The sequence below is a fragment of the Octopus bimaculoides genome, chromosome 12 (genome assembly GCF_001194135.2).
Source record: "Octopus bimaculoides isolate UCB-OBI-ISO-001 chromosome 12, ASM119413v2, whole genome shotgun sequence".
NCBI classification, from domain to species: domain Eukaryota; kingdom Metazoa; phylum Mollusca; class Cephalopoda; order Octopoda; family Octopodidae; genus Octopus; species Octopus bimaculoides.
In genome coordinates this window covers 45130379-45151018 of record NC_068992.1, presented here as the reverse complement: position 1 = coordinate 45151018, position 20640 = coordinate 45130379, and the positions used below count along the sequence as shown (strand labels likewise).

Sequence of the window (20640 nt, the reverse complement as noted above, 5' to 3'; positions counted from 1 at the left end):
CATATCAATGTTAATTCTCTAAATGAAGTATTAACAGTAACTGCACGATAAAGTGTAGTATATTGCCACTTAAGTGTGGCTGACCCCTAGGGGTGGATGTTACTGTTGCTTTTAGCCCCAGGAGGACATCTCCTCCAGCTGGCTTATCGACACACGACTGTGTCCTGTTTGCCAAGGGAGTTATCCCTCTCACCTCGACCAGCAGCACGAACGTATCCGGATTTCAGGGTTATTTCCCTTCGTCGGCGTTCGACAGCTGATGACCTTGGTTATTCATATCAATATGAATTAAAGATTATTGATAATTGATACATCTGGCTAGTCATACTAATATGCATTAAAGACTAATGTTAGATCTAACTTTTGATATGGATGTGGAATAAAGACTTATGATAGTTGATAGATCTAGCTATTTACATCATTATAGATTAAAGACTGTTGATAGATCTAGCTATTCATATAAGTATAGATTAAAGACTGTTATTTTTATCTTTTTATTGCTTGCTTTTTCCAGTTGTTAGACTGTAGCCATATTGGAGCACCATTTTGAAGAATTTTAGTTGAACGAATCAACCCCTGGACTTAGGTTTTGTCTTCAAGCCTAGTATTTATTCTATTAGTCTCTAACTTTGGTCGGCCTGAGGCTATAGTAGAAGACATTTGGTCGGCCTGAGGCTATAGTAGAAGACACTTGCCCAAGGTGCCACGCAGTGGGACTGAACCTGGAACCATGTGGTTGGTAAGCAAGCTACTTACAACACAGCCACTCCTGTGCCTGTATTTGTATATACAGGGTGCGTATGTATTTGAGGACATGCCTGTTTTGAGTAATTGCTGCATTTTTTGCTAACTCTGTATAATCTTTGTTTCAGAAAATAATAATGGCAGACCCTCAGCTTACTCAAGAAATTAAGAGGCATGCTGTTATTGTAGTTATAAAGGCTAAGCATAGAGATTTAGAAATATTTTGATTTTTAAAAGTTGCCAGATCTTTCATCTACAAAGTTTGTAAGGAGGTCTACAAAGTTTGTTGAGAGAGGTCAATAAATACACTCATAACACCAAAGATTCTATGAAAGCTGCCATAGTCAGAGTAATGTCCGAAATGAACCAGGACCACTTGATTCGACCATATAAATGACTTAGATCTCATATAGAAGCAGTTGTTGAGGTTGAAGTTGGCTTTATTGAATAACATTAGAGAAAAGTGGGTTTATTTTTATCCTCATAGCATTTTTGATAAATAAATCTGTTATTATATATCTATATTTTTATAAACATAAATATATTCTCAAGTATCTTATGCACCCTGTATATATTGTATGTAGTCTGATGTGTGTAGATGTGTATAGCTATTCACAACTACAGTGTGGATGTGTATTGTTCCTATGCAGATGTGTACTGCTACTGTGTAGATGCGTATTGCTGTTGTATTAATGTTTTGGCATTGTGTTGATGTTTATTAATGATGTCTTCTTGCCTGACTGTATGTTGGTAGTAATGAAGAGTTAGGAATATAGCCTTGTTATACATATATTTCTGTAATAAATATTAAGTTATTAATATTGTCTTGTCAACATTGTTGTTTTCTATACAAACTTTTTTACTGACGTTTACACATGTAGCTTTATGACTGCCATTTAGATTATATATACATTTCAGTTTTGTGATGATAAACAGTTATTAATGTTATGTAGCATTTTAATGTGTCAACTTTGGGTTCAGCATTACAGATCTGCTTCTGAACTATTTGTTTATAGAACTGTGTAAAGCACATTGTTGCTATGTACATATAGGTTCAGCAATTGTAAAATAACAGATATCATGTTTAAAGTGTGACTAGTGAGTTCTAATGTCATAGATAGAGTGTATTGTGTAATGAGTTGGGCCTTTCTTTAATTGCCATATGATATAGTGAACTTTTCTTTCTGTGCTGTGTGTAAGTGTTGAATCACCATGTTTGAAATGGGGCTGTTATATTTCAACAAATCACCAACGATACTTTCCTTGAAGTCTTAGTCTTTGTGTTTTATATAGGTCATATGTTGTTACATAATTAGCTTTGAAGCTGCTCTGTATTGAAGAAAGAAGAAGCTATAGCTATGGATCAGTATTTTGAACTGGGTACATTACATTATATAGCTGAGTGAGTAAATTGTAGTGTATTCAGAGTTGGGTGCATGACATTATGTAGCTTGAGACATTATAATATACTTATAGCGTATTCGTGGCTTGGTACTTTACATTATATAGCTGGGTACATTATAATTATAGTTGACATGTTATATTTAGAGCTAGATATCTTATATGACATTTATAACCGAATACATTATATCTGAAGCTTGGTATTTTGTTATAGATCTGGGTACTTTATATAGCTGGATACATAATATTTATAGGTGGGTACTTTATGTTAGTAACAGTGGTAATTATTTAGTGATAACTTCAGACTACAGCCATCATAACTCACCTTAGATGGTGAAAAATGTTTAAAAAATGAGATTGCTACTTTTGAAGAGATCAGTGCTACTTGTGACAATATATTATGATGATGACAATGATGAGGAGGAGAATAATGATTGATATTGATTATTAAAAATGATGGACTGATATTTAACTGTTTATTGAACAGCCTCCTCTTCCTGCTCCTTCCCATCCTCATCCATTTAGTTCCATTGTTTTATTTCTACAAACAGATCTTTCTCATCCACCTATATGTTCCATTAACAGATATTAAACCCTGAATTTATTGCCATAATTCATCTGTTTTATGGCTCCAACTTCTCGATATATCAACTGTCGACATTGTCTCACTGTGTTGTTGGCTTTCTCGTTGTTGTTATGTATATATTTATAGAATATCCTGTTGATTTTCTCTCATAAGTTATCTCAGCATGATTTAATAGGCATCTCTTAGTTTTGCTTTTTGAAATCTCAGACCAGCAACAACACACAGAAATGATGGCGCTTTTACTAGACATATTTTTTTTCTCTCCTCTCTTCATATTACCATTTTTTAAAGATTTTAAACATTTTCTATGGATAAATCAAAATTTTCTTTCAGTATTTCTTTCTTCTTAACTTTCCATTTCCCTTGTAATCAATTTTACTCTGCTGGTAAGGGTTGGATAGTTCTGCAAAGTTTGGTATTGAAAAAAAATTATCAAACAAGATTTTGACATTCTCTTATTTTTGAACGTTTTCTGTTGTGAGACTTTTGGAGAGGTACTCTGTATTGCTAATCACTGAGCCATTTTGGAGATTGATAATTAGATTTGCAGTTATGTCAGACAGAAATGGTGACAATACTTGCTTCATTGGTTTCTTCTGTCTGTTATAGAAATGTCACAATAAACATTGTTTCCAGCCAAACCTTATAACAATGCTAAACCTGTAAACCTGAGAAAGAGAGACAATCCAAACAAAAGCATAAAAGTCTCTGAGTCTCTCTCTCATTCTCTTTCTCTTTAAATATATATATATTGTATATGTTGTATATATATTATATATTTATTTATTTATTTATGTGTTTCAGCCAAGTGGCTGCGGTCATGCTGGTGCACCACCGTATAGGTTATAATCTTTCCTTTACTTGTTTCAGTCATTTGATTGCAGCCATGCTGGAGCACCACTTTAAGGGGTTTTAGTCAAATGCTTCGATCACATGACTTATTCTTTGTAATTGTAGTATTTATTCTGTTGTTCTCTTTTGCTGAATCGCAAAGTTATGGGGATGTAAAGACATCAACATTGGTTGTCAAGTGATGGTGGTGCAGACAAATACTTTAAGTTTCCATCTACCACGTCCACACACAAGGCTTGGGTCAGCCTGAGCTATAGTAGAAGACTCTTGCCCAAAGTGCCATGCAATGGGACTGAACCTAGAAACTTGTGGTTGGGAAGCAAGCATCTTACCACACAGTCATACCTACACTTTTGAGCAACGGCCATGCTCAAAATGGTCTATTTTACGTGCCACCTGCACAGGAGCCAGTCCAGGTGGCACGTAAAATACACCATTTTGAATGTGGCCGTTATTTTTCTCATATTTACTTAGTGACATGAATCCTAACAGTCTTGTCTGTAGATTACTCATTCATATTTCTGGTTTAATCGATGATGGTAGTGTGGATGAGATTAGGTTAATTTCACAGATTAACATGGATATAGATTAATGGTGGGGGTGCACATAATATAAAAAAAAAATACACACACATACAGACATACACTAACATGTGAACACACACACAAATGCACATGCACAAACACCCACATAATTTGTGTTTTAATAAATTTCTCCAATTCTGTTAATCCTACCATCAATTATATGAAATAATAATGATAATAATGATGATGGTGATGATGATGATGATGATAATAATAATAATAAATACTGATAACAGTGCTCTGATGCAGTTCAAGGCATTGGCTCTCATGGCTTTTGATCTTAACTGATTGGAAGTGTTGTCATGTACATATTTTTGTTATGATATAAAAGATGGGCTACAACAAATGTTCTGCTCAATATCACAGATTTGTTTGTCATTTGTTTGACCATAATCAGTTGAGCATGCCCCTTGGTGACTGATGATATGTATATCTCCGATTACGAGCAGAAATAGTGGGGGAGCATCATAGCCATTTGTCAAGAGAAATTCTTTGGCTTCTGAAGCCGTTCTTACTGTAAATTTTGATGTTAATGCCATTTAGTCAGTAGTTTTTAATCTTCGCTTGATGTTATGATCAGTTGGTCAGTGACCCTTGGTTTCAGTTTGATGTTAATATCATTTGGTCAGTATCCAACATCTTGGTCTCAGTTTAATCTTATGACAATTTGAACTGGAGTTCAACATCTTGCGTCACAGTTATTTTTCTTTTATCAGTTTGATGAAAAAAAGTGTCATCTCCCACTGGCAGAACAACAATGGACTAATTTCTTTCCTTAAGTCATTTCAAAATTGAATCCACCATCTACTTTAATGTTCTTTTCCACTTTTCTTTATTCTGATCCACCTCAACTTCATTTGCAGCCTCCCATCTCATTTCCTTTTTCTTCAATAAAGGACCATATCCAACACCTCATAATTCACCTTCACAACACCCAGACTCACCCAGTTTGACCTAAGTTCATCCACTGTTTTTATCAGTGCACACCATCACTAGTGTCCTTTGATTCTAGACTTTTTTCATTTGCTCTTAAACTTATAAAGTGTGAACTGATTATCTCATATAAAACATTTACTTTCCCTACTTCTTACTTTTGATAACCTCTTCATTAATTTATACTCTTCAACTGAAATTACCATATCTTCATGTGACATGTCTATACTAAATAGTGTCTGCCATATATTGGAAGTTTAAAATTCATCACTGTCTGTGGGTGTTAGATTTTATTTCTGTTTTATTTAGTTTCACAACTTCTCTTTTAATTATTTGTCTTTTATTATTCCTGGCTCTGTAGAGAATGAAAAAAAAATTGGAAAATCAAGTTAGAAATAATGGTTAAGTTGATTCCATTTCAATTCCCAAATGACACTTTAACTTTCTACTTTCAATCTAAAGTCAATATCTACAATTCAATGAAGAAGAATATTGGCAATATTTATTCTTTGTTGCATTCTAAGACTCACATTCCTCGTGTTTGCCCAGTATTTAGAAAGATCAACCTACAATGGAATGATTCAAATACATAGTCAGTGCTCTAGCTTGGGCTAAACCTATTTGATTTAAAATAATTGAAGGACTGGGAGAATTAAAACACTGCTATGTTGTACTTTATGTAGTATAATGTTGATGATGATTTATAAATGTAAACATTCAGCCTCCAGTGGACAGGGGATTTCATTATTGTAACAAAGATGACTTCTCTTGTTGGCATGGCAACACTTAACACAGATTATCTTACTATTATTGGCTTCTGTTACCTGATATTTTGTTTCCTCTTTTTTTTGATCATTCATTTTTAATGTCAAGTTGTATAAAAAAGTGCATTTGTATATTCCTGTGTGTGTGTGTGTGTGTGTGTGTGTGTGTGTGTGTATGAGAGAGAGAGAGAGAGTAAACAAGTAAGTACATGCTTCTGCCTCAATGCCTACTGGTTGAACAATTGCTAAAAGTTTAATCTTGAAGTGTAACTTGATGGAAATCATAGAATATTCCACTGTTGTGTTTTTCTATCCCTTAATCCTTAAACATTTCCCATGGGAAAGCACATCTACACAAGACTTGAAACTGAGGAATTGTGTGTGTATGTGTTTTATATACTTTATTTATGCAGCAAGATATATTACCACCCTACTTAACATCAGTTAAAATGAATTTAATATGATTCCACTAAAATCTGCAGAAATTCACTTTGTTTTGTCTTTCTGGAGTCATTAATATAAATTACCAGTAATATACTGGAGTTGATACAGAACATTTTCATTGAAAAATATGTGAATATGTGATAGCCTATCTATTTTAGAGATCAATATTTTATTTTTTTTTTTATTGTTGAATCTTACTTTCACTTTTTATTGCTTTAAACACCTGTGTGTGTGTGTGTGTGTGTGTGTGTGTGTGTGTGTGTGCACATGGGGTGGTGGTTGTATATGTAACAATGTAGTAGTTATTTATTTCAATGGTGTGCCAGAATTGTTTAATGCTTTCATAATTCCATTACTTTCCACCCAATGAATATACTTTTCTCTTTGATTACTTAACAATTTTATTATTTGTCAATAAATCTGTAAGTTTCCAGTGAGTCTATTGAAGGGTTCCAATATGAAGAACACATGTCCAGATTCATTTCCCATTTTGTTGCAGCAAAATACATTAGCCAATATTGCTTCTATATTTTGCCACATGAAATTCCATGTAAATATTAATGTATACTATAATGGGTTTTGCAATCATATCTAATAATATCAAAGTATGCTGTGAGTTGTCCCTTTTCTGCTAAAAATTAAATATATCTTCCCGATTTAAAATATATTTCCCTGTCTTGATTAATCAACATTCTAATTATTTTGATTACTTAAGATCTGGAATTGTCTCTCCTGCCTATCTTGAAGAGATTTAAACATCTCATCAGAATTCAGGTAGATCTTTGGATTGATTAGTAATTTAGATTGATGTCTGGATGTTTTAATAATTCAGTATATGTTTTGATTAAATAATAATTCCTGTTATAATAATAATAGTAATTAGTAATTAAATTTGATGTCTGGGTTAATTAAAGATTTCTTAGTTGTAACTTTAAATGTGTTACAGGTTTGCTTCTAATTGTATGAACTAAAACTATAACATTTTAAAACTATTTAAAATTCATTTTAGTCATTAAATATAATTATATATCAATTAACATTTTACTTAATAAATATAATTATTATTTTCATATATCTATTAACATGTCAGTCATTAAATGTAATTATTTCATATATCAATTCACATTTTAGTAATTCAATATAGTTAGCTACATCACCTCACTTTAGTTTCTTACATTTTCACACATTTGTGAATTGCTGCTGTTTTGTATTTTGTCTTTTGTCATTTTCCCATGTTTTCCCATCAGCACAAACTTACTCCAGTTTAATTTATTACAGTGTTTTTCTCCAATTTCCATTGTTCCTTTCACACCTTTGTTATCATGTTTTTCTTGCTTCTTGCCCACAAATTTCTTTACTTGAAATTTTCAGGCCATTCAATACCATTTGTGATGTTCTTGTACTCTGTGGGAAGGGGCTCTACCCTTACTATTTGAAGTTCTCTGTCACCATCACTGCTTTAATTGGTGTATACTAATCCTTCAGTGTGAATGTTATTTTATCAAATGTGCTTATTTATTCTCGTTATTTCGAATAAATAATGCATTATCTTGTAGCTTTGACATTTTGATGTAATTGCTTATTATTAGAATGACATTTTCAGGTAGGTGTGACATGCCAGATCTGTCCAGTTTAAACATAAAACAAATAGAATATTTTAGCCAGATATGATCGGTTTAAATGCTGAAAGATTAAAGTGAAATGTTATAAAAAATCTAGATTTGAAAATTTATTTACTATTATTTTAAAAAATCATTGCCTTTGTTTTGTGTGAGAATTGTGGGGGAAATGTTGTTTGTATTTGCATGTTGTGTTGTGTTGACTATTTGGGACCATTGTGCTGTTATCTTCTGTTGTGTGTGTTTATTGTGTAGTGTGCGCATGTTGTGTTGCATGAGTGTGTGTGTGTGTAATGTGTGTCTATGGTATTGTGTTGTGTATGCTGTATTCTGTGTGTGTATTGTTTTTGCCAGCTTTGATCTAACAGACCCTATGATTCAAGATATTCCATCTTTGACCATCCCATCTATTCATTGTCTTTTTCTTTCCCATTCTACTCTAGCCTCAGGCTGACCAAAGCCTTGTGAGTGGATTTGGTTGACAAAAACTAAAATAAACTTATCGTATACATATACATGTGTGTGTGACTTTGTGCTTGAGTTTGTCCCCCAGTACCAGTTGACAACTGGTGTTGGTGTGTTTATGTCCCCATAATTTAGCAGTTCGGCAAAATAATAGAATAAGTACCAGACTTAAAAAAAGAAAACAAAATGATAAGTATTGAGGTTGATTCATTTGACTAAAAATTCTTCAAGGTGGTGTCCCAGCATGGCCTGAGTCTAATGACTGAAACAAAACAGAGATAAAAAAAAATCAAAGATAAAAGTATATTGTAATTTGAGTGTGCTTTAGCCGCTATTTCTAGCAGGTCAAGCAACAACATAGAGATTCCCTGTTATGTGTGTGTTGTGGAGAGTATGTTGTTGTTGTTGTTGTTACTATTTGAATAGTGATTCATATAACTGTTATTGTTGTTCCTGTTGTAACTGTTATAATTGTTGTTGGCTGTTAGTCAGATATTTGAAATACTTTGTAAGTATTAAGCTGGGAGAAATAGATCTTAAAAGGTGTTTGTGATATATGATGAATCATTTGTAACACTTGAGTAAGTCTTAATTAACTGTGCTAATTATATTCTCTGTGGCAGCAGTAGTGCTGGTGTTGGCGATGTGGATACAGGTTTTAGTGAGGGTTTGGTGGTGGTGTAGGTTAAGGTTATTGTTGACATTATAAATGGAATGCGTAAATTCTATGTCACTGTCAGTTCTCACTTTATTCAATACAATTACCTGAGATGTGTCTGTGTATATATATTATCACGTTCTTTCCTGTATTACATGTGGTTGCTTTATTCTACTCAACCAACACACAATATACACATACATACATACTTACACACACACATAACACATATATTGTTACCATCATATCTTGTCTATTGTAAGGAAATATGTCTTCTTCCTTACAACATAGTCCTGCTTTCTGCTGTTTGTCTATGTCTGGATTTATATGTATATATATATATATGTGTGTGTGCGTGTGTATAAATGCCTGTCTATCTGTATGTCCATCTATATGTATTATATATGAGAGTATGTATGTGTGTACATATGTCCAAATGTATGTTGAAGTGTTTGTCAGCCAAGGTTCATATATTGTTTGGGATTTCCCACCTAATTATACACATATGCAACTCTAAATATACCAATATGACTAGATGTCAGTATGAGTGTATGCATGTATGTCCTGGGTATGATTTTAAAGTGCATCCAGTAATGGGGTACTGGTTCAGGAACCTCAGAGTTTGAGGGCTGTGGAATCACCTCTTAGCCAATATCATTTACAGGTCTTTTCTGACCCAGATTAGTAGCACCTGTCAGGGTCCCAGCTTCAGGTTAACTAGCATGTGTGGTGACAATCTATTTGAGCATGGGTATGCAGAATTTGTGGATGATTAATGGGATGGATGGGTTCTGATGAAGAAGCAAAAACTCCTGAACTCTGGCATATGTACCCATTACCCATTATTTTCATCTTTGATCTCATTGTTTACATCTGTTGTCTCAGATATGAAATGTAATAAAATCAGTGCTGGCTATTTCTATAGAAAATCTGTAGAGATGACCTTAACACGTGATTTAAGAGCACTGCTAACACAGTAGGACACAATATTGACTTTTAAAAGCATTTAATATATTTTGCAGCATATTGTATTAGTATAATAAAATAATGTGTACCTATGAGTCATTAAGAAAGTTTGTATCATAGAACCAAGGGTGGTCTCAGGTGGGTTGGTATCCAGTGAGTTAATGTTTGGTGTAGATTTTTTTACGATGCTCTTCTTGATGGTGTGCAGGGTGTTGTTGGCTTTCACTTCCTAGAAATGGCTAGCTTAGTAGTTTTATTCTTGTGTATCCTGACCAGACTTTTTACTTCTTGTATAAGAGGAAAAATGAAAAAAATTAAGGATACTAATGTGACTCACCCTAAAGTCTTTTAATTCTGTTGCCCTAATGAGACTCATCCTATATAAGCTATAGAATTAGCTACAGAGATTTTTTAAGAAAACAGTCAGGATAAACACATGGTACAACACACAGATAAGTTTCATTGAGAAAAAGTGTCAGTAAATGCTACACTGAATGCAGAATTAGCCCATAGATGTGCTTGAGTGTGTGTGTGTGTAAGAATAAAAGAAGGAATAAAGGAATATTGCTGTTGGGAGTGTAGTTTCACACATTTTGGACAAAGTCCTTCTTCAGGGTTGAGATGACAGGAAAGAAAAGAAAAGAAAAAAGAGAGAAAATCAGTATATTTCTTTTTATTTGACTGACTGGCAGCAGCTGATAAGAAAAAGAACAAAATGAGAGAGAGAGAGCATGTATCAACTTGTAGCAGTGAGAGAGAAGAGAAGGAAAGAAAAATTTATTTATGTATGTGTGTATATGCACTCATACACACACATATGCAAATATATCTTTATACACGCATACATATATCTGGGTACAGGACATTGCAAACAAAACGTAGACAAGAAAATAATAATAACCAGAGTACAGAAAACACACAAGCCACATAGAGAACATTTTCCTTCGTCAGCTACCCCCGTTTTAACACCGGCGTTTCGAAGAGTTGGGCAGGACACATCGTTAAAACGGCTCTTCCCACGGACCGCAAATTAAATTTGTATACACAAATTAAACCTGTGCCATGGAGGAATGTAGTGGCAGACAAAAAACAAGACAGGAAAACAAACGGAAAAGGCTTTGTGGCCAGACGTGGAAAATTATGTACATGCACGTGCATATGTGTATGTATGTAAGTATTTTTACATGACCGAACGCCAGCGTCATCACTGTTGTAAGTAGTTATTTCAACTTTATATTTTCTGACGCGGCTCTATCTCTTTCTCGATCACTTTTCCTCCTCTCATTCTTCCTCTGTTACTACTACGTATCTCTCTTTACCCCTCTCGTTCTTCCTTCTGTTACTACTATATCTCTCTCTTTCCCCCCTTGTACTTCCTTCTGTTACTACTATATTCCTCTCTTTCTCTCGTTGCTCACCCATCCTTCTACTTACTCCCTGTGTTTCTCCCTCTACCACTCTCTCTCTCTCTCTCTCCCTTAACCCTGCATGGTCACATGCTTCCGGTCACTAATCCTTTTCTTCCTTGGCTATCGCCGAGCAAACACGCGAACTTGCTTCGTCCCCACTTTCAAGTTCGTGCCTCACAGCGTTCATATACACATAATTTTCCACGTCTGGCCACAAAGCCTTTTCCGTTTGTTTTCCTGTCTTGTTTTTTGTCTGCCACTACATTCCTCCATGGCACAGGTTTAATTTGTGTACCCAGATATGCACCTATATATACATGTAGACGTAGGTATGCACATACCTGTACGTATATATGCATATACTCATTTATTATTTGTTTTTATATATATATATATATATATATATATACGTACATGTGCATATCTTTATATAATATATATTTGTGGGTATGGGTGTATTTGTATGGGTATCTATATATACATGCACATGTATGTATGCATACACATACATACATACAGACATTTATACACACACACTCACACACACAAGCATTCATTCAAACTCACACACAAAATCAATAACAACCTATGTCAACTTCCAAGTACTTAGCTTTTGTTTTGATTCTTCACAACTTACTACTATTACTACTACTACTACTACTACTACTGATAGTAATTATAATGATAATAATAACAACATTAACAACAATAATGACGAAGATAAACATTTTGAGATTTTCATGCTTGTTCAGATTTCCTCATTATGTCAAAGATTCTTGAAATATTCAACTTGATGATGAAATAATGCCATCTTGAAATAATCTACATTTCTTTCTCGTCTTTCTCCATTCTTTCTTAATTAAATTGAAGTCTTTGTATCAATTAGTTGTGTTATATATATATATATATATATATATACATACACACACACACACATGCATACACACGTGTGTGTCTACAGATTTGTATATTTCTTTGCAGTTTATATACTTCTTTTAAAAGGACATAAGTTGATGTTGAGAAGAATTGGTTCAGTTCTGCTTGAAACTCTTTGCAGTAGTATATTGTTGATATAGTTGTTATGTGTGCATGTGTATATAAATACATATATGTACACATATATATATATATATATATGTATATATACTTGCTGAGCAGCCCGTTGTTGCTGGGCAATTTTCACAATAGAATTGCCTTTATTTAAATTCTTTTTTCATTCTATGTCAGACCATGTCTTCCCCAACAGACAGACCTCTTGATTAGGATGGATTTTACCATTATTTGGTGCAATTTATGTTATGCTAAACTAAGATTTTGTTTTTCCATTTGGGACCTAGATGCAACCTTTTCAAAATCACCACCCCTAGTTCTGTGATACCAACTCACCTTAAATCACCTCCCCAGTTCAGTGATACCAATGTACCTGGGATCACCACAACTGGTTCTGTGATTCCAATCCATCTGGGATCACCATTCCTGTTCTGTGATGCCAAACTACTTGAGATCACAACCCTTACTTCTGTAAGACCAACCTACCTAAGATCACCACACCCCAGTTCTGGGATACAAACTCACCTGAGGTCATTGCCATTGTAACAACCAACACTGGTTCTTTGATACTGACCTCCTTCAGATCACCACCCCTGGTTCCATGAGACCAACTCACCTGAGATTCTCCACTGTGCAATTCTTTTATCCTTGTTGAAATTGCAACTAGGGTCACCTTTACTGTTATTTGTCCGAGGTTGGGAAATTATATAGCATTCACATACTAACAAGTAGTTTCATTGACAACAATGCATTGGTGTTAGTAATTTATGGCACATTGACCATTTTAATTGTTATTAGAAATAAAAGGAAGCTCTTGCTTGGCCTAGCTAATTATCACACTTAATATCATCATAACTTATTATTATCATTATTATTATTAGGGCAGCAAGCTGGCAGAATCATTTGCACACCAGGCAAAATGTTTAGCAGCATTTTGTCCTGCGTTATGTTCTGAGAATTCTACCAAGTTTGACTTTACCTTTCGTCCTTAATAAATTAAGTACCAGTGAAAGACTGGGGGGTCAATGTAATTTTACTAGTCCCCTCCCCCAAAATTTCAAACCTTGTGCCTTTAGTAGAAAGGATTATCATTATTATTATTATTATTATTATTACTCTTTCTTGGCTTTGCAGATTGACTATGTCATTGCAAAAATGTGTATTTCTCTTGTCTTCTTACATCTGTGAAACATATATTCCATGGAATTGAACCTGTTCTTTCTGAATTTACCTCCACAAAAATATTGCAATAACTTTCAGTGAGTTTATTTTCCACTCCTGTTTTGTCTGGCATCTTAGAATATTCAAGAAACACTATTGTTTAAAAAACTTGCTTTGTTTTTCTTTCTTTTTTGTTTTCAGAAAGATGCCAAGATGAAAATGAAGAATGTCGTAGGGTATATTGGAGCTGCATCAAATCAACTTAGCAATTGTACCAACTGTGGTAGACATAGAAACAGCATTGAACTTATCAACAGTATTAGTTATACTAATTGCCGTAGATGTACTAGTTTTAACAAATCTACTAATGGATGAGAGTGAGCAGCCGATTCCTGACCAAGTGACTGTTATAGGTATGTATTAACTAGATTTCTGTACTTTGATATATCTAAGATTTCTCATTTATATCATTTGGTCTGTTTTGGGGTATGCTTATCTGTGTGTGTGTGTGTGTACATACACACATACACATTCATATATATGCATAAATGCATGCACACAGGCGTGCATGCGCACACAGGCGTGCATGCGCACACATAGATGTACATATGTATGCAATGTTTGTTCAGATGGTGAGAAAATCTAGAAAAAAGTTCTAGAGTTGATGAATCTTTTAATTTTATATAGCAGAAAAAAATATATTTTCTGCTTTATCAACAATATCAGTGTTTTTATGCTTACTTTCTCTTTAGGTATGGGTTGGATTGGTCTGCTGCACTTTATGAAATCATCACATGCATTTATCTTCTGTTGCCTTATCTGTAAAAGAACTTGGAAGGTTGGTCCTCCAACCAGGCCTTTCACAATACCCTTAAACCTCTCACATACTGTTACATCACATATCACATGTCTTTATCATCACAACCATATCTCCTACATATTTCACATGTACATACATACAAATGTACATTTGTACATGTATATATTCTTTCATTTGCTTCAGTCATTTGACTGTGGCCATGCTAGAGCACCGCCTTTAGTCAAACAAATCGAACCCAGGACTTATTCTTTGTAAGCCTAGTACTTATTCTTTCGGTCTCTTGTGCTAAACCACTAAGTTACAGGGACATAAACACACCAACATCAGTTGTCAAGCGATGGTGGGCGGACAAACATATATATATACATATATATATATATATATATATATATATAGACACACATACACACACACACATGCAGTGAAGCAACTATAAACTTTTGTTGGACATTTTCATGACCACCACTCTCAGTTAGTGTGTGTTTTAGTTCAAACTTTAGATGATGTTGATATCCAACTTCTTGGAGAAGGAGACTGCTGTAACTTCTCTTAGGGAATTTATTGAATAAAGACATTATTCTTGCTTCTTTACACCCCACTACCCTCATGGTCAACTAAATCTGCTGCAACAGATTTCGAGTTATTAAAAACTTTGTCAGAGACAGCACAGCTCTGGTAACTGGTTTTATATTACTAGTTATTTATTTTGTAATCTCTCATTAATGTCTGTATCCCTGTTAACTCTTCTTTTTTCTTAATTATAATGATTTGATTACTCAAAGCTTTTCATCTTTCATGCCACTAGTGTAATCTTTCTTGCTTTTGGTTTTATTTTAAAATCTTAAAAAAGTTCACCAACTTACATATTCGTTTTTTACTAATTATATTCTTGTTTTTGGATTTTAGGCTTCAAATAAGGCCCTGTTCTATTACCAAATTAAACATTTCAGAATTTTTGTTTTTTAAATATAGCAATCTTAAAATGATGATATTGAGAAGATATTGCCTAATTCTGTTACCATTCTTTGAACATTTTGTCTTTAGACTTAATTCCTATCAGCTGAGTTTCTCTGATATAATCTGAAAGGTTTGCAATTTTGTAATTAATACATTCCAACATTGCTTCAAGGTCAGCATTTTTCTAGAGTTCCTTATCATATGGTATTCACTTGAAAAGTCAATTCCAAATTGTGTGCTGCTTCCTTTTCCTTTCCTACTTCTGAGGAAATTAAATAAAGATTATAAATTTGTGGTTCAAAATATAAAATTTTATTTGAAGCTGAAGTATTTCAAGTGAATTTTAAAATTAGTGAAATATTTTAGTGTAAAGTCACAATTGTTTAATGAATAAGGAAATGGATTACTTGGTCATAGTACATGAGATCACATCACTATCCAAGCAGAACAGTCTATTCTGTATTGTCATTGGTCAGAAATAGGTCAGAGGTCACCAAGAAATGTTACCTGGAATAGACTAACTTGGCATGAATTCTTTCTTAAAATACAGTGACCATCTCCTTGGCATTTGGTCACTAACTATACACACTGAATGCTTGATCTCCCTTCTGTTGAGGGACAAGTCATTGACAAGAAAAGGGACAAGTCATTGAGCACTCTGCCACATTGTGGTTTCTTTATACCTAGAAATAACTATTAAATTACACTCAAACCTATGCCATCTTAATGATAAAAATTACATATTGGGTAAAATAGGTCTTGGTACATTGTTAGAAAATGAGTTGGGATAGTTAGAGTGTTTTTGATCACAGGTCAGTGGGATCAGAATTGATATGGGGCCAAACAACAACACCCAAGTAAATGGTTGTTATTCATCATACAAACATAATTCCTATGTAATATGTCATGAAATCATCAAAATTTCCCTATTAAGCTCTAAGGGCCACAGTATGTGTGAGTATGAAGGACCAGAGGGTCCTAAGGATCAGTAGGCTATAATGTTTGAAGGGCCTGTAGGCTATAATTTTTGAAGGGCCTATAGGCTTCCAAAAGACAGTTTTACTTGAAGTGCCATAGTATGCAAAGAGCCAGACAGGTTTCTTGGACCAGTGGTACCCTAAAGGTTATAGAGTGTGAAGGACCTTGGAATGTAAAGGGTCATGGAGTGTGAAATGTCAGAAAATTCCAAGGGTCAGTGGTGCATGAAGGACCATGGTAGGAAGGACGCAGATTGAGGGAGGGTATACTGGATTTAATCAACCACCAGTATTTGTCTGGTATATATCTTATCAATGCTGGATGATTTTGAACCATGTCAAGATTTGAACTGATGATGCAATGTATCACAACTAAATACTACAATGCACTTAGTCCCTTGTTCCACTCTTCATGCTGTCTGATACCAACAAATTAATTAATAATGGTAACAGATATGATAACTGTGTGAGTCATTACTTTTGGCTCTAATGTTACATTTGAATAGTCATTAGTTACGTCCTTACTGCATTACTACAGCAGCCATTAGTTCATTTATTATTACATCACAATGAAAGTCATTACTTCAGACCTTACTTTAGCATTTTGATAGTCATCAGTTGAGATCTTACTATGATATTATAGCAGCCGTAATTTGAGGTATTGCTATAATGCTCTTACAGTCATTATTTGAGATAGTACTATGATGCTATGACAGTCATTAGTTGAGAGATTACTGTGGTGCTATGATAGTCATTAGTTAAGAGATTACTATGACTCTTATAGTGTTGTTTCTTTGAACAAAGCACTTGATTCTGCTGATAGTATTTCTGTAAATGAGCAAGAATCAGGTTTCTCTTCTATTTCACAGTTGACTAGTAGTTTACAGTTCACATTAGGAAGGGACAACATCCAACTGTAAAGACACTTGTAACAAATAAACCATCTCATCCATGCTGACATTGATAAATGGATGTCAAGCCAAAACCAAAGATATTCCTGTATCACATAATGAAATGATGTGTGTGTTTGTGTGTATCTTTATACGTGTGTGTGTGTCTGTAAAATGCAATAATATGACATAATTTATTCTCGACCTGTTTTTCCAGTTCACAATGCAAAAGGATTACAAGGGAAGAAACCAGGTATGATTGATCCAAGCTACTTTTATTTTAATGTTTCTGTTCTGTCTTTTTGTGTTAAAATTTATTGAGAAATGGTGAAATGGTTAAAGGAGCTTCTATTCATAAATGAAAAGTCTTTGATCCATATTTTAATCAAATGTTGGGCTAGGAACCACCAGTTAAATATATTTTAGCATTTTGTTATTGTAATGAGTTTTGTTTCTCAAAACATCCAATTTTATGAGACTATGCGTGATGTGATTATATCACATGTATAAAGTGTGATAATAACACGTAAGATGTAGTAATATCACATATTCACAAATGTATGATATGGTAATGTCCTATATGTAAGCTATGGGAATGTCACATGTGTAAGATGAAATTATGAACTGAATCATCAATGACTGAAACAAGTAAAAGATAAAAGGTAAAAGATGTTATCAGAAATATTTTTATCCGTAAGATGGTTTAGGAAGAAATAAGGGCAAGGAGTTAGTGTGCTGGGGATGTAAAGAAATGGGTGAAATAAAGAAAACTGGCACTGTTTCCCAAATCCCTGCAACTGCTTGGCTAATTTATGCTTGGACAAATGAATGTCCTTAAAATGTTTGTTATTGATGCTGTACAACGTGTGTTGAGTCCCTTTTCCTTTTATTTGTATATCTATTGTTATTATCGTCATTGTTGTCATCAACTTTGTCTTATTTTCATGCCTGTATTGGTTGGGCAGCCCCACTTCAGTACAGCATTCTTATATCATCTTCTGTACATATATATATATATATAAATTACAACTGCTCAATGAAGTAATATCTAAAATATAATTTTAAAAACATTATTTTCTTTGAAGGACGCCATAAATTTTCAGTGATATTTGGATTTGGAAACAAGAAATATCGGACATCAGTTGTGAAAGATCCTAGGGGTAATCCTGTTTGGAATGAAGAATCAGTTCTGTAAGTTGTACAGTCTAGCTTGACAATTCCTCTCTTTGGTTTTTAGGAGAATTGACGCATATTCTGACAAGAATATCTTAAGAATGGTAAAAGAGAGGTCTGAATATGTTTTGAATGCATCATAGATAAATCTGGTTTTAGATATTAATCCTTTTGTTACAAAACTGTCCTTAACTGCCTGAAATTACCTATTCCTATTTTAATGAGAATTTCAATGTATACTTTGTTAGTACATTTGTGAAAACACATAATTTCACTATACAAAACATCTGAGTTACACTGTCAGACATTATTGTATATGATATCGAGTGCTGTGAAACTTTGGATACATTTTTTACCATTTTTTTTGCCATTTCGAATTTCTGAATTGTTTCGCTCCAGATGGAAAATGGATACCAGTTTCATGTTGTCAAGCAGTGAGTTTGAATTTAAGGTATTTTCAAATGGAGACAGAAAAATCTAGGAAAAAATATGGCAAACATAAAAACCAGTGTGTTTTTATGAATTGGATATTTCTTTTTCTGAATGTGAAATGATTCTGACAACAGTTCTAATAGTGATGAAGAAATGAATTTGCACTTGAATATAGCAAGAATTTAAAAACTATTATTCTTAGCTATTTTTAGGAAGATAGTAGACCTAGCTGCAGTCTTTCTAAGGAAACAAAGCCATTAGATTATTTTTTTTTTTTTTACTTTTTCCTTTGAAGTGATTATTGTGGAAATAAGTCATTATACAGAATGTAAACCGGGGTTTCCCACATGGAAGAAGGTTTTCAGGAATATTGTGTGTGTGTGTGTTTGTATAAATTTTACTTCTAAACATTAAAAAAAAATTTACCTTGTTTTTATTTACCTGCAATTTTAGTTTACCTGTAAGATGCAGGACAAAGTTTGATTAATTTGGATTGTGAATCATTAATATATGTGTTTCTGTGTATTTATGTACATTTAAGTTTATTTAATTTAGTTGATGGCATGTATTTCATTTCCTGATTTACTTCAAAAGCAAATTCCAGTATTTTGTTCATGTTTTACCTTTATGGTACACCTATCTAAGTGCATTAAATTCAGCTGATAGATAATCCAGTAATTTGCACAATTCTTTTCTATTAAAATTTTGTTGTATACTCAATGAATATTAGCTAATAATTCACTGTCTACACTGATGTTTAAATAAAATTTTAAAAATTTTATATTTTGTTGAATTTATCTGTAATTAGATTTGCTTTGAGATAAAAATTATGAAGCAGATTTGGTTATGAACCTTTTGTTAAATTGTGTTCCTAAATCACATTATTGTGTTGATAAGTAAAAGGGTTGTGTCTTGAAACCAGTGTAAATTCATAATTATTTTAAAATTTAATTGAAACACATTAAGGGGTGTATTTTGCTTAGGAATATAGAAATGAAAGGATTAATGCCTATAGAAGGAAATTCTGTCTACCAATTGCTTGGATAATTTCAGCTCATCAAAGTGTTTCAACTCAACATATTACATAAGCAAGACTATCTATACTATAAAAGGCAGATTTTCTCTGTGTGTGTATATGTTTAAAATTCATACATTTACACAATTCCAAATTTCTTCGATTAAACAATCGCAATTAATATTCTAAATACAATAAGTTAGGTCACTGCGTCATTTTTTCACTCCAAAAAATTCCTAATAGCGAATAAAATCCTTAAAACTACACAAGTAAACATTTTCTCCCTAATAAAATCTAATTTCCTCTTTCTAATACAAATCCTTTCAACTCCTACTTTCTCTTATGAGCCTTTAAGGAAAATCCAACAACAAATACAAAAATAAAGGAAGGAGAAAAAGAAAGCTATTTCAGTATCAAATCACATTTCAATATTGTAATGACAGATACTAAAAGTACATACAAAATTACTTTGCCCCTCTAAAATTAACTATTTCTATTCCTCTTACACATCGTTTCAATTGCTACTTTCTCTTATGAACGTTTACGAATGATCCAAGAAAAAAGACAAAGAAATGAAGGAGAGTGAGAGTCAAATAAACAGACACACTGCCAATCATACGTAAATACACACATATATATGTACCTATGGTTACCAATGACCTCATTCTAATTGGCGGGAATTATAAGTTTACTTTCCATTTCTAACACCGTCATTTACCAGCGAGACATCTTTCTCAAAT

General features: G+C 33.4%; 1 protein-coding gene across 8 annotated transcripts in view; it reads left to right on the top strand.

Moving 5' to 3' along the window:
• The window catches only part of LOC106870949 (uncharacterized), a 98829-nt gene that overhangs the window by 50735 nt on the left and 27454 nt on the right, over positions 1–20640 (top strand). For all 8 annotated transcript variants that reach the window (XM_014917192.2, XM_052972171.1, XM_052972175.1 and 5 more), the window contains 3 exons: positions 13838–14049; positions 17498–17533; positions 18366–18471. In XM_014917192.2, coding sequence (XP_014772678.1) covers positions 14004–14049; positions 17498–17533; positions 18366–18471 — 188 coding nt within the window. In that variant the 5' untranslated portion in view covers positions 13838–14003. The remainder of the gene's footprint in view (positions 1–13837; positions 14050–17497; positions 17534–18365; positions 18472–20640) is intronic.